At 36.2% G+C, this 24,265-nt stretch overlaps 1 protein-coding gene across 7 annotated transcripts in view; it reads right to left on the reverse strand.

The window, feature by feature from the left end:
* RAPGEF2 (Rap guanine nucleotide exchange factor 2) overlaps positions 1-24,265 on the reverse strand; it is a 183,001-nt gene that overhangs the window by 65,135 nt on the left and 93,601 nt on the right. For 3 of the 7 annotated variants that reach the window (XM_021536559.3, XM_021536557.2, XM_021536560.2), the window contains exons 5-7: positions 23,116-23,191; positions 20,799-20,966; positions 18,135-18,152 (exon numbers count right to left, since the gene is read on the reverse strand). In XM_021536559.3, the coding sequence (XP_021392234.2) occupies positions 18,135-18,152; positions 20,799-20,966; positions 23,116-23,191 (262 nt within the window). Of the gene's footprint in view, positions 1-2,978; positions 3,344-4,193; positions 5,061-18,134; positions 18,153-20,798; positions 20,967-23,115; positions 23,192-24,265 lie in introns of those variants that run through there. The other 4 variants (XM_021536561.3, XM_021536558.3, XM_077782914.1 and 1 more) reach the window with 3 other exon arrangements.

The raw sequence follows: 24,265 nt of genomic DNA on the forward strand, positions 1-24,265 counted from the left end.
GCTAACATCTTACAAGGCCAAAGCCTGCAATGGGAACCTTCATACACTAGACCTTCATGTGATTTTTTTTTCCACATAATAAACCAAGTATCAGATGCAATGTGTGAAGCTCGTCAAGAGATTGTTTGAACATCCACAAAATAATATTTTTTGCAACACCATTCATCTTCCTAAAATTTAAGATTAGGAAAATTATAATGAAAGCCCTACAAAGGTGCTTGAGAGGACTCCAATAACCAGCAAGGACACAGCCAAACATAATGAACCTACTGAAGATACCCCATCCCTGGAAGTGTTCAAGGCCAGGCTGCATGGGGCTTTGAGTAACCTGGTCTAGTAGAAGGTGTCCCTGTCCATGGCAGAGGGGTTGGAAGAAGATGGTCTTTAAGGACTCTTCCAACCCAAACAATTCTAAGATTCCTTTAATTACACAAAATCTGGTAAAGTACATCTAATACAAGAACTAAGCAAAAGTATTTTTGCAACAACCCTGCTTTAATTTCTCTGACATCTTTCACCCAGAGCATAATTTTACTCCCTGTTAAACAGATAACAGTAGTTGTGTATCAAGGAACACCACTTTTAGATATGTGCCTGCAGCACCGCTTCAAACTCCTCCAATTTATGAAATATGAGGCATGTAACACCAATACACTTGATTGATGCAGCTGACTTTATTTTTTATATTTAAAAAATCTAGGAAACACAAGAGCATTTTTATATTCTTCGTCTCTCCATTTTCCCTATGATTAAAACAATGGCCAGTCTGCATACCACTTTCACAGAATAAAAGATTGAAACCATATCCCTCATTCCCTAACTAAACTAGTGTGAAATTAAGATTTAAGCATTAATTAATTAAGAAATTATGATTAACAGCATTAAGTAAAATTAATTCACAGAAATTTGTGAAACCTTGCACGGGAAATTTTTGCAGTCAGTTCCAGATTGGAACTGAATTTTGCATTCAGTTCCAGCAAATCAAGCTGTGAGACTCTGAGTGGGGATGTCACAAAAGTAATTAAGCCTCTCTCCTTGAAATAAGTTCAAGTCAGATATCAATAAAATATTTATAATTCTGGGAACATACTAACATGAAAATAACTCATTACCAGAAATTATTAATTCAAGAAGTTTTTCCTCTTAGGCAAAGTAAGATAGACTCTTATGCCTTGGAACTCCAAGCTCCCCTTCCCTCTCTATGAAAAAATTCACATCTTCCAAGGAAAATAATGTCTACCTGGTGAACAGGCATGAAAATTTTACTGCTAAAGCAGTGGTTTTTGCTGAGCTAGTCTGTGTCCTAACAGTTTAATTTTAAAGTTCTATATAGTCTTTAAACTATGTCCTTTTTTAATGCAAAATCTGCAACTGCACGTCAGACTGTATGATTTCTTTCTCTTGTATATATGGGGACATTTGTAAAGCAATACCTTGACCTTTTTTCTTTTATTTTTTCTACATTTTAGTCCAGTCTCCATTTCGGAGAGTGAAATTCACCTCTGTGATTTAAATACCTCAAAGTTATACAACTAGAATATGACAGAGTTTGTGATGTAGAGTTTCTAAAAAGCTAGTTCATTTTTTTTCCTTTATCTATAAGTACTTATTTAATATCAGTTAAACTTGTTGTACTACCAGAGTAAATCTAGAACTTTTTATCTACATTCTTTGGAGAGGAGAAAGAACAGGAAAACATAGCAATACATATGCAGCTTTTTTATTTTCTTTTATTCCTATTTGCAAATTCAAAGTAACCTATTCTATTTCAGCTTCTTCAGTGCTTGAGTTTCAGGAGGAAAAAAGGCGGGTTATGTTTGGGGTTTTTTTTAGATTAAGTTCTAAATATTTCATGAACATCAAACAGTTTGGTTACATGAACTCCCTTATACTTAGAATGTAATTAACAAGGGAAAGGAACAAAACAGTCTACAATAAGAAACTGTGATATGTTGCTACAGGTGTAGGAAAAATTCACTGGACACATTTTAAAACATTTCCACATTACTTTCTGTATTTCTACACAAACACTGAATTCTTGCAAAAAAAAATGTTCTTCCTTCAAAAAGTTCCTGCTATCACCTCTTCCTACTATTTATGATTCTTTAACTGCATCTGCTGACTATACTGTTCACATTCTCATGTGCATTCTAAGACACAGTAGTCACAGAACACATTCATAAATATTTTCTCAAGAAACAATTTTTAAGGTTGAAAACTATATTGAACCATATAAAATCTAGCATGAAGGTTTAAACATTTTAACTGAGCAATAAGGTTCCATACATTTTTATAGAACTTACAGAACCTTTTTGTCATGCAAAACCTAAATTCCTAATTCCTGACACCTGAGGCCTTGTTAAATAATGTTTGCTCTTCTGCTTATGAATGCATTTTCCCCAAACAATAAACACAGGCAGCCTATGGGATTAAAGCATGACAAAGGTGTAGCTGACTCATGGGATCAATTAGAAAGCATCAGTACTTATGCCTTTTGTTCATTCCATGTTTTACTAACAGTTTCTGCATTTCAGCATAAGTGTATCACAGATGCTCAACGCCATGCTACAAGGCAAAACTACACTAGTACCACACACTAGACAGAAAAAATCTATTCTTATCATCCCCTACAATTATATCACTTGTTATACAGCTTACATATTGCTTTAAAGTTTTAACAAATGCATAATGATTTTAAATGAATGCTCAAAGCTTCCTGTCCAACCAAAGCATGTCAGCATTTTTTCAGTAAATTTTTAACATTCAAAAAGAGCCTACAGAGTTGCCTTTTTTAAGCTAAAAACAATTTCAATACAGCCACCGACATTAATGCCACCTCAGGTACAGCTTTCCCTCCAAACCCACTATTAAATCCACAAGCAGGAAAGCCAGTGAGCAGGAAGACAAGCAGCTTCAATCTCCATGCAGTTTGCCCGTGACAGGTTATTGATAGAACAAACAGAATTTGCAATACTTACTGAGTGTTTCTCCTGCTGGCCCATAACTCCATGGTTAGCTGGGATTGCAAGTGGTTTCATAATGAAGAAACATAAGCTGAACTGAATTTACACATCATGTACCAATTTCTTATGGATGGCAAGTCACCCTCTACAGCATTAAATTAAAAAGAGGCGGAGGGGGTGAAACCAAGCTGGAGCTAAAAGTGTCACTACTGGTAAGCTCAAAACCCCCCTCGCACTTGTAGTGCAGAGCAGCAATCCGAATGACGGCGTTAGTCTCCATTTTTGCAACACTCAAAGTCAAAGCGTGTCAGGACGTACAGAGCCTGATGAAACCCTACATATCCAGCATCCATTCAAGGGAACAAAACCATTCCCTGAGCCTGAGGAATGGGAAAGGGGGGGAAAAAAAAAAAAAAGGACCAAAAAAAAAAAAAAACTAAAATGGCTGACTGCACAGAGACTCCCTCAAAAAGGCTTAATACAGTATTATATTGGTCAGGGTGCAGGAACCAGCCTCCAGCACTCAGCCAAGCATTGTTAATACTCCTGTTTCATTTGCAATCACACACTCACAAATGCAGCCTCCCCCCTCCCGCCAGCACTACCCTGCACTCCCCCAAAATCAGGGCAGCGCAGACGAATAGGGACCTCCTCCCCTGGCTGCTAATGATGCTGACAGAGTAGTGACCAGTGATCCCTGTTCCACTCAGCTAACCAAGTTTGCACAATTAATCTCAGCAGCATGACATTGATGGGCATTTAATTTTATGATGCCTGTTCCTCACAATCGAGACAAGCACTTCTACCGCCCAAAGAGTCAGCAACAAAAATACAACAGTTACACACACAAAAACCCAGAGAATCATGAGTCTGAATGCAATACGCCAATATAATTACGTTATTGTGCTTACTTTGGAAGACCATGGCTGCAGGCAGTTGGCATAGCAACGCACAAGGAAAGCCATTTCCTGGGTAGAAAGAATGCTTCCTTTTCTAAATAAAAAATTCCTCTTAGGATACAAACGGCATTGCTGCTTCCTGCAGAAAGCAAAGACACTGAAGTCTGTCTCTTAACCTGCACACAGGCACACACTCAATGCAGTTCGAGTGATGTAAGTAGATTTCTCTCTCTCGCTCTCTCTCCTCTCCCTCCCTCTCCCTTTATCCACCGAAATATTCGAGTCGAATGGAAGACACATTCCTAGAGGCTCGCCCCCTCTGATACTTAACTGTTTCACTCATTAAGGTAGAGATGGACAATGCAGATAGAACAGCAAGCTTCTGCCTGTGTCTGCTATCAGCCTCGGAAGATCAAGGCATCCCCAGAGGGGAGGGATCCGTTCGCTGCTGGCTCCTAAGAATATCACCGAAGTCAGGGTGGGAATGAGGACCCACGTTTACCTCGCCAAATCCTGAGCTGAACACGACTTTTCAAGAAGATATGCTAAAGCAGAGATACCACCTCCCTTTCCTCCCCCCACCCAAAAGAGAGCTGCTGCAGAGCTGTAAACATTTTTATCACGTATTTACAAACAGTGCACTTGATGAGCTCGCTCAGATTTTCAGCAGCTTTGCCCTTTCACAGGCCAGAGACATCCACCCACAGGGAGTGGGAGGTACATGTCCAGGCACCTTTAACACACCATTTCAAGCCTTTCTTGAGCTCCTGCTTCTCCTTGCACACTGAGTACACAAATTCTACGTAAAACAGACAGGTATACAGGCAGTGGAAGAGATTGACATAAATATGGCATTTTTAATTCTCCCCTCAGAATGTAATTATATCTTAAACTCAGAAATGTCTCCAGTCACTCCCGTTTACACTACACCCCTTCTTACACCGTTTTGGTAAAATCATGCTGCAGAGGAGCTGAAAGGCAACAGGGATGTGCTCAAGCAACAAGAAATTGTCAGCCCCGTACAACGCCCCTCTTAAGTGTCTCGGGTTTGTACCACCTGACATAGGAGTGCCCAAGCCAGGCACATGACACACTTCATAGTCTTCAACTTTAGTACAGTTCTCTGTAACATCTTTACAACACATTCTTTAAAATCAGAGACCATCTGGCCTTACAATAACTTCAAAGTGGGGTTTTTTTCCCCAACAAGGACAATAGAAAAAAAACAGTTGTTACAGAGGCAAAATACACAGGAAAAAAAAAAACAAATGGATACTACATAATGCAATGCCATACAATCTGCAGCTGCCTTCCCCCAAATTAACATGTACACCAATAATGAGCTTAGTTTGTTATACATTGATTTCCTTCATTCCTGGCAATCATTGCTAGCAAATGAGGCTATAAAAATTACTGGAAATGAATTCTAGTAACAGCGGAGGAGATCCTGAAATAATCCAGTCTATTTTTTGCAGAATTCTTTAATGGATACAGTAACATATACAACATCTTTTAAATTGAATGTATTTACATTTATGTGAGTTTAATGACACTTATGACCTCGGACTTCAATATATTCTAAAAGATAAGTTATTCTTTAAATTATTAAATTAGAATAATTAGTTTAGAATTTTGAAATTCTCTGTCATGTGCCAGTGCAACTAACAGATGATTTTAAAACATGAAATTATGCTTAAGCCTTGTAAAACAGTTTAATGCTGAGCACAATCAATTTTCTGATGAAGTGCTGATTAGAAGTAGCAGAAGTTACAAATTCATGGAAGCTTAGGCAAACCCTCTCTAGTACAAAATTTAAAAATGCTACTTGTTGACAAAGCAATTAAAACCCTCTTCAGTCTGACTGGGTGGCCTTGTGGTTAACACCATGAGCAGAATTTGAGTATTTTATGCTCATGTCAATAAAAAAATGATGTTCTGCCAAAACAGAAACATCTCCCCAGTGCAGGAAGGCAGTACACCACTTTCTGAACTCTGTCACACACACAGCTATCAACATGCATCCTCTCTGCATCGGTTGCTGTTTCCAGATAAAATCCAGCATAGGTTTCTGTGCCATAAGCCTTCACAAGTAACATGGAAATATGATTAAACCCATCAAAATAGTAGTGAAATACAAAACTTTCATATAACTTTCCCATGAAACACTTTCTTGCTACTTATGCTGGTCACCACTGTACACCTCTACTCATCTGTTAGTAAATTAAGCCAGTACTTTGTCCATGAATGCAAACCTTTTTATTAATCTAACGAAGTTTAATTGATGTTTACATGCATCAGACTGACAAAAACTTTGTGATTTCCAAAACAGAGAAACAAGCCTCAACATGTGAAAAGTGACATTTATGAAATTAACACGACATTTATGAAATTAATTTATGAAACTGACAGCTGCTTTATGAAATTTTTGAAATTAGGTGAAGACAACACCACTCACAGACAATTTGTGAGCCAAAACAGTTTTAAGAATAAATGGTCGATTCCATTTCCCTACTCCTTCCTCCTCAACTACCACCATTTCCAGGTATGGTGTGACTGTACGTACAGTCAGAAAATTTTTCAGTTTAGAAAATACTCTCATATAATTTATTTTAAAAAATAAAAATTAAAGTAGAAATCCAGTGAATTGTTACAGTGAAAAAACATTGGAATTTAAATCAGTGTAAAACACAAAAACAATATATTGTGGCAAGTTTATATTATAAACAAGTATAAATACATCACAGAAAGCCAATCTGCAACTTCCTGTTCATGGGTTTTACAAAACCCATTGCTTAGACTTAAAAGTTGCAGGGGTGGCGGAGAAGGCAAGACAGTTTTGCAACAGTTTTTAGGCTATTAAAGTGAAGTGTTAATAAACCTGAGATTCAATAATTGCACATATGAGCTATCAAATACTGTATGTATTTTTTTAAAAAATCTAGTATTCCTTTATGAGCCACAGAAAAGAAAATTTAAAAGCCATTTCAAAAGCAACTACAAATGTATGGACATCCTAGGACTACCCCATAGGATTAGGGATTCACAAGCAAAACTGAATTCTACATAGGAATTGATAGAGATCTCAGCAGCATGTTATCATCTGACTATAATATCTCTCAACTATTTTACATTCCAGACCATCATCTCATATGGATACCATTCTCCTAAGCAGTGCCAACAATGCCTGGAGTATTAAACCTTTCTAGGTTAATGACAAATGCTGCAACAACAAATTACCTTAATTCCTCAGTTTTAAGCAGTTACCTTAACTCACAACTCTTTACAGAAGTACTTAAATTTTTATACAGATTACATACACAGAGACCATTCTTTTCCTGAAGTACCTCGAAATCAGAAATTATCAGCACATTTCCCCCTTCCCTTTAAACACAATGTAAAGTATCATTTCTTTCATGTTCAAATACCTAATCAAAAACCAACAGAACACTCTAAGGTCACTGAGTTTACTATCACTGCGTGATTCCAGTGGCTAGAAAAAACATTCACAGTGAAGGGACAATTACACAGATATTACACAGCTGTGTAGGTGGAATAACAGACAACTAAATTGAAGAGTGCAAGGATGTAGTACATAATTTTAAGGAAAATAAGGCAGACCTATCTTCTCTTTCCCCATCCTCCTCACTTGGAAAGAAGTGGAAGTTTAAAACTTAAATTTAAGCTCAGGGCTATTGGACACAAAACTGCTAAAGCTCCCAGGAGCAAGCTTCTGAATTTTATAATGCTGGTGTTCTCTGCCTCCCAGTAACCTTACCAGAGAGATGACTACATAATAATCTGTTGCTCCCATCAGATTTAAAAACCCCAACTGAAACCACTAAAAACCCAGAACAACAATTCACTCAAAATGCTACGATACACTTAAACGTCCCATACAATACATAAATCTTATTCTGAAGTATTCAGACAAATTTACTGCCAACAATTTAAATCTCTGGCTGTATGACCTGATTTCATGCAAATGAGTTCCTATATATCAGCATAAAGCATAGGGGACAGTCTAGGCATAGCTATCCCTATTATACTATAGTATTTTCTCAAGAACTTTGAGAATTTTAAGTAAAACTGTTGAATAGAAGAATATTATCATATATGTTCTCCAAGATACTAAAATACTGCTTTGGCCAAAACACACAGATAAAGTAACAGTATTCACCACATTATTGTTTTTAATTCATAAGGCTGCGGCACTGCCACCACTGTAATGATGATCACTGCACAACTAGTGACACCAAAGCAAGACTTACAATGGACTGGTGTGTGCTGTTTTGATAACACATTTACTAATGTTACAGACCATCTGAACAAATGCCCTTCTGTTGAACTGCTGCTGCAGATGAATCTATAATCCAGATCTTTAAAATAATGACAAGCCCAGAGCAGTCAGGCTGGTGCCTCAGCTGGGTGTATGTACCATAGACTGCCAATCTTCCCTCTGACAGCAGACTCATTTTGTCACCTTCGGCGAACAGCTCTGCTTTCAGTACAGCAAACTTTTTATTTGCATGCCATCCATCTTAAAATGGGAGCAACATATAGTATTCATCTAAAATACTTACCATCAAAATCTCTTATGTTGGACAGCTATGTTAGAGCAGATACGATGAAAACCTATGGATGGTCACTCATCCAAAATGTGACAAGATGTCTTATTTCCAGAATATCTTTCAAAATCATATATGACATACATATATATGTATGTTTGTGAAGTCACTTTATGTGATGTTTAACTGATTTACCTATGATTTTTACACAAAACAAAGCGTTCGTTTTTACACAAGCCAAAAGTTGAATGCATGGCTTTAAAATTATACATTATCATTATTAAATTTAAAAATATGGCATAAAATTAGTAATATTAACTACTTCAGTTGGCAGAATGGTCACAGATTGGTTTCATTTCTTTAACTGTTTCAGTACTTCAGAAGTGGAAAAAATGCATCATGTCAGGATAGATGGAAGTTTTCCCCCATCTTTACAAATTTTCTCACATTGGTGTAATGATTAGATTTAACAATGGCACATTAATTACACCGGAGAGGGTGAGAATGTACTTTCTGTTCTTGAACTGGGGAAAAAAGCATGAAAGCAAAACAGCAGACACACTTTTAAGGTCAAGAATCATGATGTCAAGCATGCAGGAGTAGCAATTTATCTTTACCAGATCTAAATAGCACTTTGACATCCATACCTGCTGGGGACAAGGTTCACTACTGAGATACAACTCGGCCCACTGTCTTGGAGGAAAAACAAACTAACAAAATATCTTCAAAAACTCCCACATATTATCATGTCCATACCAATTTCACAGCAGGAATCCAGGGATACAAGTCCTTCACTTATGTGAGGCAACCCTAAAATTTCACATTCTTTGTTGTAGAACAATGTAGGAAAACTTTAAAGAAGTTGGATGACTGCATAACTCTTTCATGTGTATCCCACTGCTTCACTGTAAAAATAAAACTCAGAAATTTTTCTGAAGCAAATAAACTGTCCAAATTCTATGCAGGTCATTAGTAGTCTCATTGAAACTCATTACCTGAAATACGCTGACATATTTGCATTACAAGGATGATTGTTGTGGCACAGAACTGAACGTATCTGAGACCAACCAAGACAGGGGAACAATGTCTCAATATGAAATATTAATGGATTAAAAACAAACCCCAGATTTTTCAGTCTCCTGTAAATGTTAGCTGGTTTTCTGTTGTTTTTTGTTTATTTATTCATTGAGTGACTTCAGCAGTAGTGAAGGACAGTATTTCATTCTAAGCTAATACAATATGCTTTTTTGAAGGCAACAAGGCTGGTGAGAGGCTTGGAAAACAAGCCCTGTGAGGAAAAGCTGAAGGATTTGGGGTTGTTTAGCCTGGAGAAAAGGAGACTCAGGTGACCTTATCACTCTCTACAATGCTCTGAAAGGTGGCTGTACTCAGGTGGGGGTTGGTCTCTTTCTCCAGGCAGCAACTGACAGAACAAGAGGTCACAGTCTCAAGCTGCACCAAGGGAAATATAGGTTGGATATTAGGAAAAATGTTTTTACAGAAAGGGTGAAAAAGTACTGGAATTGTCTGCCTGGAGAGGTGGTGGAGTCGCCATCCCTGGATGTGTTTTAAAAAAATAACCAAAACCTGAATATGGCACTTGGTGCCATGGCTTAGTTGAGGTGTTAGGATATGGGTTGGACTCTATGATCTTGAAGGTATTTTCCAACCTTGTGATTCTGTGTGTGTGTGGTTCTAACAGTTTCTTACTTAGAACCTTTAAGAGAGAATCTGAAATTCTGTTCAGGGTGCAGACGTAGATGGGACCAGCAGAAAACCACCTGTCTGTTCATCTTTTTTATTTGCATACTTGGACATCTCCCAGGGTAACTTATTACTTATCTCTGGTGTTTTGAGGAAATTTAACTTTGAAAGACCTGATTGCTGTTAGAGATTATTTTCACTCACTTTAGCTGCCTGTTGGAAGGAAATAACTCATTTTTGTCTCCAGTCATAGTCTCATGCCAGGAGACTCTCTGAAGAGCCTGCTCCAGGGGTTCCCAATTAAAATCAACACTGAAGAGTTTATTAGTGTAAGATCATTTTCTTTTGGGAGAACTCTCTCCTTGTGCCCTTGCATATCCTCTCTTGTGTAATGCACCATGCACTAGCATATCTTGAGAGCTTTGTGCCCTGCATCTAGCAACTTTACGGAAATAATTTATACAAATCTCTTATTAGTAACAAACCCCATGCAATTTCACATGTACTTTTCTTTAAAAATAATAACCAAGCAAAATAAGCCAAATTGGTTTTCTATAGGAAAAAAGTCAAACCATGACATCATATCCTTCAAATAAAGAAAACTTAATATAAAAGTCTAAGAAATGCCCTTTCCCTTTCCTCTTCCCTAATCAAATAAATCAGGAAGTCAACTACCATCAGTTGATGGATGCCCCATCTTTTCCCTTGCAATTACAAGATCAGCTACCTAGATTCAGAAGTGTTAAATAAAAACAGGTAGAAGTGCACCTACCAGACTGAGTTTCCCTTGTACAGTTTCATATTCCAAGACTGGTGTCAGAATTCTTGCTTTTAAAGCGGTCTTTTGTGCACCACAGATCATTTGAAAACTTTAAAACCAGTTAGCTGCAGGCCTTTACATTCACCAAATTAGTGTTCAAGAGTAATATATAATTTAGAAGTAAAAGGAAGGAAAAGTAAAATATTTTATATTGTAGGACATTCACACACACACATATAAAATAATGAAAAAGTGTGAGAACACAGTATGTGTAAGTTTTCTGCCACAGACATCAACAACACACGTAACATGCAGCTGTTCCAGGCGCATGTTAAAACTTTACTGTCTGAAAATTCATATATAATTAAGGCTAACCACTCAAACCTAAAGCCCAGCTCCCAATACCCATTACATATACAAAATAATCCTAACACTTTAATTAGACCTTACATTTTTAAAAAGCGTTTTTTAAGGAAAAAAAAAAATTTCCATCGAAAAAGTGCAAATACAAGGAATTTAAAAAGTGCATTAAAAGTATGTCTACACAATAGGATGGTGAAGGGCAGGGAAAGAATTCACATACAAACCTTGTGGTAAATTCAAGGTAACTACTTTGCTTTACTTAGGAGTTGTTAACTCTCCAGAAATGAACTGTTACTCAATGAAGGAAGCAAGCATGGATAATGGCATTTACACTCAGCAGGATCTAGCCTGGGCACTGTAATACACACATCTACCCAATAAAGTTGAAAATGGTTTATCCATCACACATTAGACACACTCCAGCACCTCAATGTCCTTTTTGTAGAGAGAGGCCCGAAACTTAACAGAGGATTCCAGGAGTGGCCTCACCAGTTCTGAGTACAAGGTGATAATCACTGCTGATCCAGGCCAGAATGCCATTTGTCTTCTTCCAAATTGGATCATTAAATTTTCCCCATGTTTCAATTCTATACTTTCTTAGTTGCTTAGGATATTTTAACTACTAAATTTGTTGTTTTTTTTTTTTTTTTAACAGCTTTGAAATTCCCTCAGCAAAATGATAATTTGAAACTAGCCAAGTCAAATACAAGGCTTTATTAAAAGTACTCAGAAGCACCTAATAATACTAGTAATTTTATCTTTAAGTCATTATGCTAAGCTCAGGTCACATAACAGTGGCTCAGATGCTTGGGAAAAAAATGAACTGATAGCTGCTTTCCATCCTTTAGTGGGAAAATAATTGCACTATTACCATCACTCATGATACTTGCCTGTACAGAAATGCCAGTGCTGAAAGGATCTGTACTGGCATTCTACAAATATAATATGACAGATCCCATTTTCCCATATGTACTTTATATACAAACAGTGTTTCTAACTGAACAACCCCATGTTAATGAGGATATCTTTTTACACATGTATATATTTTCTTTTTTCATTTTCCTCAGCTCTAATCACAAAATCTGCTGAGTTGGAAGGGACCCACAAGGATCATCTAGTCCAACTGGATGAAATACAGTATTTGTATTTAGTTACATTATGCAATGATCAATTTAGAAAAGAGTTATGAAGCACCCACTTTTCTGCTGCATGAACAACTTTCTGCTTTGATGACATACCTCACATTTAGTTTTATACCCTACATCTCAGAAAAACAATCCTTTATACAGTATAAAACAGCACATCACAAGTCAGTAGCAGCAATAAAATCATGCTACTTTGGAAAATGTAGGTGGTTATTAACCAAAGTTTTACAAAAGTATGGTCATTGTCAACTCTACAAGCTGTAACCAGGACCTAGTGTCATTAATATGTCAAAAAAAAACCCTCAGAAATATTACTGACACTTCAGTTGCAGAAAATACTGCATGGCTTCAATGTTTCTCTGAGTTTCCACATTTAATCACAACTACAAATCCAGTTAGGACATCAATGTGAGCCCTTCCAAAGGGAATGGAAGAACAGTAAATCTCAATGGATATAAGAGTTCTGCAGTAAGGATGATGTAATTTACAAAAATAGACAACCTCTGAGAGAAGCTGCAAGTTGAGTAAATAACGCGCTGCATGTCATTAATTTTGCATTAGCTTGCCAGTAGTAATTACTAAAAGGATGATGAACTAACAATTTCACTTTGCTTTGGGTGCTACACAAAATGATAGCTTTGCTCATATATTAATAATAATACAAAACTTAATACATAACTTGAAACAATAACAATCCCTTACAACAGAGATGAAGAAAGGAAGCTGTGAGGCTAAAATGATGGTTTTGCCAGAAAATACAGAACACAGGGATGGGAGTTACTTATTGCCATTATAACATTACTAGTGGATGCTCCCATGAAGAAACATCCAACTCCCATTAAAAAAATTGTTACCATGAGCTGCCCAAATCATCTCAAGCACTTTGCATTTCAGGTAAAATTATCCCAAAGTTTTTGTAGTGTCTCACTTCAAAATGCACCTAACATGGATAACACAGTCACACTCTTCAGGAATTAATGCTACTGGATGAGTTCAAATATAAAGACTATGTCTACCTATTTAGTATTTTGTATTACTTCCCATTATGATGTGCACACCAAGCTCAATTGCAATCATGAGCAGATCATCACCATCATGGAATAATAAAAGCAGTTGCTTTTGAAATTACACACTGGATTTTGTAGATGAAGAAAAGAAAAGGCTAAAATCCTTTTAGCCGTCCTGGTAAAAGGACACTCACACTTGGCATTGTTCAGAACTAGCCCCTTTATTAATGAGCTAATCAATACATTTTACTTTCAACATGAACATTAGAAATGTTAAATTATTTTATACTGTCTCGTTATTAATAGAGACAAGTTTGTTTGGGCAAACAAGCATGCATTATCTATGCTAACATGTTTAAAACTGCATACCATACTACTTCTCATCAGCAATACTCTGCAAATTTAGGTGTGTACACAATTATGTTTTTCTGCTGACATTACTTAAATTAATTTGTGTCATAACCAGGAACAGAGTGAGTTCAGTTCAACTTTTATTTAAAAATAAATAAAAGCAACCTTCTTGCTTTCATTTTGCCTAAGCCACAGAGCAGAACCTTCTTAGCTTCCTTCCTCTTCACATTTTTCTTCTATCTGGGGAAAACCAGTTACCAGCAAGTTTGAAAATTGAACCTATTTAAATAGATCCAGATACCATAACTCGTATGAGCCTCTAAAGCCAAAACCCTTGAACATCCAAACATTTCTGACAACCAAGTGTATTTGTCCCCACTTGTTTCTCTGGGCACTGTTTTCCTTTGTAAATATACTTGCAACACTCCTAAGAGCAAGGAGGCTTTAAAAAATTGTTTTTCCCTCCAACTTCTCCACATCTTTTACACCTTTTCAAAAAGTCAAGCTTTCATTGGGTCCACCACACTTTCTTGTCCACTCTCCCATCAAATAAATTTCTTAGATGTGATTCTTTCTTCCTGACAGCAAGCTTTTCTTGTTGTTAATGTGAATACTCATTACTAAGTCTGCTGTTTGTATTTTGTTTTATTAAGTGATCTTGTATTACAATGGAAGTTCTATATATTTCTAAAAATTATCAGGAATATTAAAAGCTGCAGCTATTTACAGGCATGAAAGATTGACAGTGTTCCTTTAAACAGATTTCTTGTAGACTGGGTATCTGGCAACTTTTTCTACTGATTCAAACTAATTTAAAACAAGTGAAATGCCACAAGACAACTAAGTACATTAGAACACTGGCATCAATTTACCATGCAAAACACAATGCACTAACATGAATGCAGTTTATCATACTACTGCAAAGTCCACACTGTTGAAAAGCAACACATGTGAGGTATTTCATGATCATACGTAATGTGGTCCATGGAAGGACATGCAACAACATATATTTTACAACATAAGCAAACATGCAGAGAAGCAATGGTATTTTGCTGGTTTTTAACATTAAATCTCATCCCAAAATATACTGGACTTCTGTAACAAAGTGATAAAAATTGAATCAACTTCTTGGAATTCTCATCTACTGTGCTAACAACCAGAAAACACTGCTTGTCATCTTATAACTTCCATATTGCCTCAGTAGCCACATGCTGAATAAAGGAGAAGAGCCAGGGTTTTGCATCAAATTCAGGCAGAAAAAAATTATGGGTTTTTTTGGTAATCTTTCCTAAGTGTAGCAATATGATACGCAACAGTTTTATAATGTTGTTTTGCACACAAAAGAAAGATAAAGGCAAATTTGTTTCATAAAACAGAACAATCTGAACATAAATTTCTAATCCAGGTAATTTTACATTCTTGGCAGACAATGGGAATCCAAAGCTTTTCAGGAAAAAAAAAAAAAAAGGCTACTTTGCCAATGCTTTCCACTATTAGTTTTAAAAGAAGATAGGGGCAAGAAGAACGTTTTCTACAATTTGCTACTAAATGAGTAGGCTCTTATCCTTTTCTAAAAATAGCACACACAAAAAATAAAAGATAGAAAAAACTCTCATGCTTATCCTTTCAGGGAGTCATGGCTGCAGATCAGATTTGACTCAGCAGCATTAGATATGGTATAATTTCCAGCCCTCCTTTCATTCACATTTTCAGTCAACTCCTTCAAATAAAATCCAGAAGGAATACTTGTCTGCCCTAAACACATCTCACAGTGCTCCACAGCAGCGTGTGAGGATAAAATTGTTACATGCCTGTAACTGGGGTAGAAGCTGGGGTTATTGATGCCTCTGTGCCCACTGCTCTTTTCTTTCCAACACCGGATAAAGGGATTGTCACCCCACGTGAATCTCAAGCTGAATGCACAAGGAAGGCTACTACAGGCAGAGAGCCCTTTTGCAGTGACTGCAGCAGCTGGCTGGCAATGCTCTAGCAGCAAATTTCATAAGCCTGTTAACTAAGTCAAATTTAGAGAGATTCACACAGAGTAAAACACCACACACCATCTTTCTGTTCAGGACTATCTGCAGGTGCTTCAGCATTATTTTTACAGGCCTTCCTGCATCTCTTTAAATGCACCTCAGTAAGGTTTGATACTTTCCCTTTAGCAAAGTAAAGACTACAGTACAGACTAGTAAAAGTCCACATCTCAGTTTACATACCAAGTCTAGAGAGACACAAGAATCACAGACTAGGGAGTTGCAAATCACTGCTTTTAATCTCTATGCCACTAAAGAATAGCACCTTATTTTGGACAAAGTGATTTTTCCTTTATGAGCTTGTGTCAATTTATGCCAAATATTCCATACATTATATACAGAATAGCCATCTCAGCAACACTCAGACCGAGTATGACTAATGCTTCACAGATGCATTGAAGCAGCCGCAAAGTTTACTGGCAGTAAGATATTACAAGAAAGTCTATCCTTTATTAAAATCTTTTCACAGATGACTATTCACTTTTAAAGTATTAAAAACAACAACAACAACAACAAAAAACCAACAAACAACAGTCTAAAGAAGAAGTAAAGCCATGTAGGCTTTTGGGAGAATGGGTTCACAGTTGTTTCAGTCAAATCATTCTGAACAAAGTCTTTACACTTAAAATATGATGTAGCCTTAAGTACAGGTACACACAGAATGAAAATCAAGATTTAAGAGTTAAAGTCCTATTTCTACTATTAAGTAAGGAGGCATTAACACTAACCTAGTTAAAGATGTTTCTGATACATGAGAAGCACAAATATTTTCTAGATTCAAGTGAGAGCAGCTCAAACTTATCAGCTTTGGGTTTTTTTGTTTGTTTTTGTTTTGGTGTTTTGTTTTTGGTTTTTTTGTTTTGTTTTTTTTTTCAAAAAAAAGAACTGATCAATTTTACCAAACTATAAAGATGGTTAAAAAAGGATGTAAATTCATCTATGTGGTAAAACACATTAATTTCATTTCCATATATGACAAAGTTTCTATTTTCCTTACCCTAGAAATCACCAACACTTGTCCCAAAAGTAACATGCCTAAGTACTGATACTCATTAGATTTCACTTCAAATGATCTTTCAAACATTATGGTAAGTTATAAAATACTAGAAAGTCTTTCAAATTCCTATCATAATCTGAGAAGTACATTATCATTCTTAAACATAGTGTTTTAGTAGCCATAGGTTACTTAGGATCATGCCACTGAAAAACTGGGGAGCACTGATCCGAAGGTAAGGAACTGGGTTCCTAAAACAAGTGTACTATACATAGTGAAGAAAGAGAACATTTCAGCCCAGAAATCACTTGTCTATGGTACTGGAAATATACTGGAACCCTCTAAGTATCTTAAAGAAATGAATTTAATAATGTGACACAAGAGGAACTTCTAAAATAAACACATTTCCTGATAAAAAAAAAAATACTAGGAGAATTGACCAAACCATTGTTTGAAGAAAGGGAGAATTTTTAACCTAAAAACTGAAGAAGTTTCAAAATTTTTTGAGCTCTATCATAAGAGATTTCTCAAGCATAAAAGTAGGGACATTTAACAATTTGATAATACACATTCTTATCAAGCTTTGTACCTCATGGATGCTCAGAATTTATTTTGGCATTGACAAGTGCAACTGCAAATGCCACTTAAGTTTAAAAGACGCCGCTCAGATCTTCAGATCACTTTGAGTGCATTTGAGGTCTCATATCAGGAAAACTTCTATATTTTGTTTGGTTTGGTACCATTCCAAGATACTTGACTTATTTGGGCACCTTCTTCTCCCTAGTTTGGCAAAGCTGTGTTTCAGATAATGGCCATTTAGACATACTTTGCCTAGAAAATCCAGCCTCTTTATACTAAGTCAGTAGAAACCATCAGAATGGAAGACAAGCATAAACACCATGGCAAAGCCTTTTTTAGTTTCTTTACTGCTCACCCTGTCACACTCCACTTCCCCATTTTACTGACATACAGGCACTAAATGGTGACAAGAGGCTAACTTTTTAAGTCAAAATCAAAGATTAAGTCCTCCGAGTCATGAAGGAGATACTTGACTAAAGCATCTGCCAAACACTAAATATTTGATATACACCCTTTGTTTATAGTTCTAATTTCCTAAACATCACAGGATGCCAAAGCAAGGAAGGTCAATCAAGCTGGGCAAGAGACATTGTGCTGTCAGTAAATTTCACCCTTACACAGGTATTTTGACAGCACAATGAGATTGCTGAACTGTCAAAGCAAAGGCTAGAAGGCAATTTTAGTCATAATGTCACATCAGTGTTATGGCATCACACCGCAAACCCACAAGTAAATTGTTAGTGGACCATACACAGTAAGTTACAATACCTGAGGTTTAGTGCATTCCTGTGAGCCAAAATGAAATGAATGCCATATAGGAGGAAAGGAAAAGATGAACATTATCAGACATGCCATAGTACATTCCACCACTATGAAGAGAATGTTAAAATCATGTTAATGAGGGTCCGCCATCCCATAGAAGTTTGCTCTACTGCAGAAAGCCATGCTGCAACAGAGCACTGCATTTAATTCCTAATTCTTAAAAAGCACACCATGCATCTGCATTTCACCTCTGCATTTTGTTCTCTGCTTTTATGCTATAGAAAACTTTCTTCAGAAAATACTGTTTGAACCTTCTGAAGAAAAGCATAGATAGTATACTGCAAATAAAGCATAATTATTTATCAACAGCCAAAATAATAATTCTACACGCTAACTCTATGGATTTAGGGTAAAACAGAATATAAGAAAATTACACATTGTGAAGATTTCAAGGATACTATGAAGCAGCTTTATTACTTTGAGTCTCATGTATGTAACACCTAAATTAGAACACATGCACAAACTTGAAGAAATTATATCATATTAATCCTTTTTCAATTTAATGCTTCTGTCCTTTTTTTATCAAAAATTTTAAAAGTAGAAACAAAGACAACACCCTGACAGATGCTGACCAAAGAATGGATGGGCAACAAGTCCACAAGATATGTGCTATAATAGGTCATAAATTCCTATGAGTTTCAAAATAAAATCCTGCTTTTTTCAGTCAATTTTTCAAGAAATTAAGACCAATAAAATGAGGTCAAAGGACATAAAATAAGAAGGGCAAAAAGACAACGCAGCCTGTAACATGTATGGTTAAAGCAATAGAAGTAACATTGCTAGAAGTGAATGAGGAAATAATGTCTACAAGATCACCAAATACTGTAAAAATAGGAGGAAATGGACCAGCATGGAAAGTCTTAACTACATTGTAAAATTAATTTGAGCTATTTTGACTCTATTTGCCTTGAAAAAAAATAATAAAGCCAGTCATAAGCATTATATTACTCTTTGAAAAGCAACATTTTACTATAATTATTGTAAATTTTACAGTTTATTTGGCAATCTCTTCCATCTCAATATGAAATCTCGCTTGCAATGGATTTCCCAGCACATACACAAAACCATTATGAACTTGCACAACAGAATAGCACAGGATGGACTTTTGCTTTTAGTACCAGCTAAACTTAGAAAAACTCATCAGGCATACCTAACGTGAAATTTATACAACAGGCAAGGACCTATGAATGCAAATGGCACTGTGTAATCTAAATACTGCCCTTCCAGAGTTAGGTACAAATCACACTGCCACTGTTTGCTAAGTACAACACACACATCTAAATAATATGAACAAAAGTAATTCTTTCTGTAATTCCTACAAAGTACAGTCCCACTTTTCTTTTTTTTTTTTTTTTTTCTCCAAAAACTGGCTAGTAAAATCTCTTATCTTCAAACTAAGTAAACTGGCTCAATTCACCTAAAATTTAGAAGCAATTAAAACTGCACTGAAAATTCAACCATTAAAAGCTGTTGTATAAATAAAACCAAATTGTTTGCATAAAATGTAATTATTCAAGTCATGAGGAAAAGCCTGTATAATTAACAGATGTAATCAAACATCTACACACTTACAGACACACATTGAATATACAGTGAACTGGCAAACAAGTCAAGGAATAAAGGGTAAGGAAAGAAAAATTGAAAAAGCTAGCAACTGCATTGTACCAAAGATGGCATTTTAACACCACTAAAACTCTCATCCTGCAAATATATATGTATATGGCTTACACTGTACAAAATTCAGCCCATGGAACTCAGTGAGATTAAACATGCAAAGTCATTTATGCCCACGCTTTTCTGGTTCTACCAGATTTAGGGCTTAAACAAGTAAATGAGAGCCAAAGACAAACAGCTTTTCCAGTATTTTGCTCACAGTTGTAATGAATACAAAACCAACATATTAATCTAATAGACTTTTCTCAGTTTAAAAGCCATATAAAAGATTTTGTTGAATAAGTTTTAATTATTAGTTTATTTTCATCTCAAGAGAAAATCTGGAAACTTGCATACATTGCCTTCCTCACCCCCAAAAGCAATCAAGTAAAAATGACCAAATTATTTCCTCTGTGATGGGCCTACTATATAGCTCACTAAAGTCCAAGTATAAAGGGCAAATACCACAAGAAGTTAATTTCAATTTTACATTTCAGTTCTCGATTCCAAAAAGAAATGACAGATTTAACCCAATTTGGTGCACTGCAATGCAGCACAGTCCATTTCAGGCAACACCTGTACTTGTTATCACATATGTGAATGAGTGCTTCACTCACTGACCTTTTAACACAGTACACTAAACTAATTCTACTGTTACTTAATAGAAAAGGAAATGAAAACAGAATTTCCTTAACAATTTCCCATAATGATTGGAACATTAAAAAATAATACACAACATTCACAGCCATAAGAAACTTACTTTCAACTGTGGACTAAGATGCAAGCAACACACATGTTCACATACTGATGGAGCCACATTCACAGTTATTTTGAAGGGAAACCTCCCCACAGAAGCACACTTGAAAGATAGCATCAAGTTTAGGCATTTTGACTGTGTTATTGCCAGTACTGTTCCTGTTTATGTATTTTTGTGAACCATAAATACAGACAGCTTACCGTATGGTAGCCTCTAGGTAGAGGTGGCTTCCCCACAGGATAAGGATCAACAGTATCAATAATTGTTTGCCGCTCCCCTTTCTGGTTGATTTTCCTAAACCTTCTTCGAGATTGCCTGTGAGATGCTTGACGCTGGAAATATTCCTCATTTTCTTCCATGTAATCAACCTACAACAGATGCAAGAGAGTGTGTCTTTCCCCACAAGAGAGAAAAATGTTTCTTCTTGTTTGAAACAGAAGAAAACCTATTTTAAAAAACCAGCAGCCAGCTCTAATTTTGCTGCATTTTCAGCACTAAGTGTGAAACCACTACTGAAAAAGTAGAACAACATTAATATGAAAAGGATCACAGAATATGATCACTTTCCAAAAATGACAGAAGAAAAATTCTCCCTTCCTCACCCCTTTCTTAAGATTGCACAAATACCAACATTTCACCAATCAATACATTACAGAAGAAAACTGGTGTGTGAGAACACTTGCCTGATTCCCTACTGACATCTATTCAGCATCTTCCCTAACTGATCCATGGCAAAAGCTTCACTCTTCAGGCAGAACTGGTTTTATTATTTCAAATATTTTGAAGGCATAATAATATCCACATAATAGGATTTATGTGTTTAAAAAACCCTCTTCAAAACAACAACAGGGAGAATAAAAAAATACCTATTAGGTATATCCTAGTATAAAATTAGTCTTCTCAGTTTCACTGTCTACAGAGTTTGAAAAATACTATACAACAGTATGTTGCCATGAAAATATTTGAACTACTAATTCTGGTTTTCCCAGAGGAGAATGATCTTTTTGCAGTAATTTGGCTGAAAATCAACACCTCTTCTGTGTTTACACTACTAATAGAAACCTTACTCAAGCTATTTGAGACTAATGAGGAAATGCAGGAAAAAAAAAATCACAGTTTCCAGCATTGACTATATAGGGGGATTCAATTAATTCCTGTCATTCAATTCCATCCCTCAGAATGAGAGATGAGGCACCTCGCAAGGTTCCTGCACATTTTTCAACAAGGAAATGTTAGACAAAATGCTCCTATGAATTTGCAGCTTATCCGTGTCAGAAGCGTCACACATCAGTCAGCCCAAGTGACAAAGTACAGCTTTCAGTGCACTAACTCAAATGGATGAGCACAGTCCCTGGTAAACCAGAAGAACAGGCAGTGTTCACCCCCTCTGCAGGGAGAATCTGTTTCACATCTGACACCTTCACACTCACACCCTGCTATACCTCTTGTGAACTCAAACAACTCTGGGATAGGATTCTTTCTATTCAAAGTACAATTATTCCTTTGAGAGCCTGAGTGAAGTGTTCAATCCAGAATTGTAGAGGTTACATTTTTTGGCAAACACTTCCCTTTGACCTAACATTATGAACCAAACAAAAAAAAATTCTTGTTGTTTAGTCATCTCCTTTCCCAATACTTATCTTTAAACCACTCTTCCATATAACTTAAAAGGGAATGCATGTGATATAGGCAGATATTCATACAGCTACAACCAGTGAAATGGTATACTTCTAGAAAACAGAACTGGGACAACAAACTGTTTCTCAAATGGTCAGAAGCAAGTTACACAAACTGGTAATAAACAAGTACAATCCTAAAGTAATACCGCATTTTCCCAAGCTTCCACAAGTTTTACAGACACTGTTACATTTTAGGAAATAAATGGTTAGTGTCACAGTCTATATTTAAGCTATCTATATGGCTTAGATAATTGTCATGCCTGTATTATGAACAGATCTGTATCTCTGTGATAGAGAGAAAAAAAACTAGCCCACTAATCTTGCATTTGTTCAGATAATGTGCCCTGAGGTGTCAAATAAAACTTTTAAGCCTGTGAACCCTCAGAGACAATGTTCCACCACTGGACTACAGCAGATGCTGCTAACAAAATACCCTCACCTTCACCCAGGAAGGTTGACAGAATTTTAAAACATTCAGATTTATTCTTAAAAACCTGAGATGGTTGAGATTAAATTTAATTCAAACATTAATTACTTAAACTTACCTGAGCTTAATACTTTAAAGCATCTGTATTTAATAATAATAACAATAAAGCTCTTAAAAAAAAAACAACACACACACACACACACAAAAACTATCCTGCCAGAAAAAGAAAACTTCTGTTTTACAAGAAATCTGAAAAAGTAAATGTAACAACAATATAAATTACAGGTATGACATATTATATTTATTAAAAGATCATATGGAAACCAGAAAATCATAAGTCTTATTGGTAGTTGTAGTGTTACCAAAGCTGGTCTGCAAAATTTGAAAGCGAGTGAATGAAAATATTCTTACCACAATCATTTCAGATGGCTCTAAAACAATGCATTCACATCCACGTCTGAAGCTGCCGGCAGAACGCTTGCCAAAACTGAAAACCAAAAATATTTCCGTTAGAAAAGAAATCAGAACTATAACAGAATTCATAAGCATATTTACATCTTAGCCAGATATTGTAAAGCCGGGAAAAAACATACATACCTGTGCAAGATACAAGTTTCATGCATAGTGCTTGAGACCCAAGGACACCGAGAGCTGTCTGTTTTGTATTTACATAGTTCCCTAAGAGTATCTGCTAAATAAGTCTATTAACATCAAGAAAGTGTCAGTCAAGAGCTGTCTACTGAAGAGGCACAGTTGATTCTGAAGTGCACTAGAGAGTTTGATCTAGTATCTTCTGCCATTACAGTATTAAGTTACCTAAGCTATCTGCATTTCTTTAACAAAAGCTAACTGGCATACCAAAGAAAGAATTAAAATGCTAATCAACTTCAATTAGCTCTTTCCTACCTAAAATTAATTAATAGAATAAGGAAGATGAGTGTATTCCCAAATTAATAGATGAGGATAAAAGGTTGTTCTGGCCTTTCATGAGACGGTCTCATCATAGTGGAATAATTAAACATTATACTATTTTATTCCCTGTAAGAAAAAACTGAAAGCTTTTTGTTTTGGTTTTTTGGAGTGCTCTGCCCGTATTAGAAGTATCTGTGCACCTGCAGGGTTCACTGCAAAGAATCCTCAAAGTGCAGATGTAAAGGTGGAGACCAGAGAAGCAGTACATAATTCAGTGAAATCCAGGACCTCTACAGTTAGATCTTTATTCACACACCATCAGAGTGGAAGAAAGGCAGCCAGCTAAAGTTTGTTTCCAGGGTGTGTGATTCTTCCTCCAGGTAAGAATGTCAGGTCAATGCCAGACTTTTCCCATTCCAGACTGGACAGCAGGACAGACACCAAAATGACTGCAATTTCAGGACACCTCTAAGTTTGCTGTAACCAATCCACCCTAAAATAGCTGAGAGCCAATGTAACTATTTGGCCTCTCCCTTTCTTCCACTTGCACTGTGCAACAGATTTGGGAAACCTTCCTGTCTGAAGCCCCCAGGGCAACACTTTGAAAAACAAACCAAACTCAACAAAAGTGCAACATCTGTATTTTAAC

This window comes from Lonchura striata, chromosome 4 (genome assembly GCF_046129695.1).
Source record: "Lonchura striata isolate bLonStr1 chromosome 4, bLonStr1.mat, whole genome shotgun sequence".
Classification (NCBI taxonomy): Eukaryota; Metazoa; Chordata; class Aves; order Passeriformes; family Estrildidae; genus Lonchura; species Lonchura striata.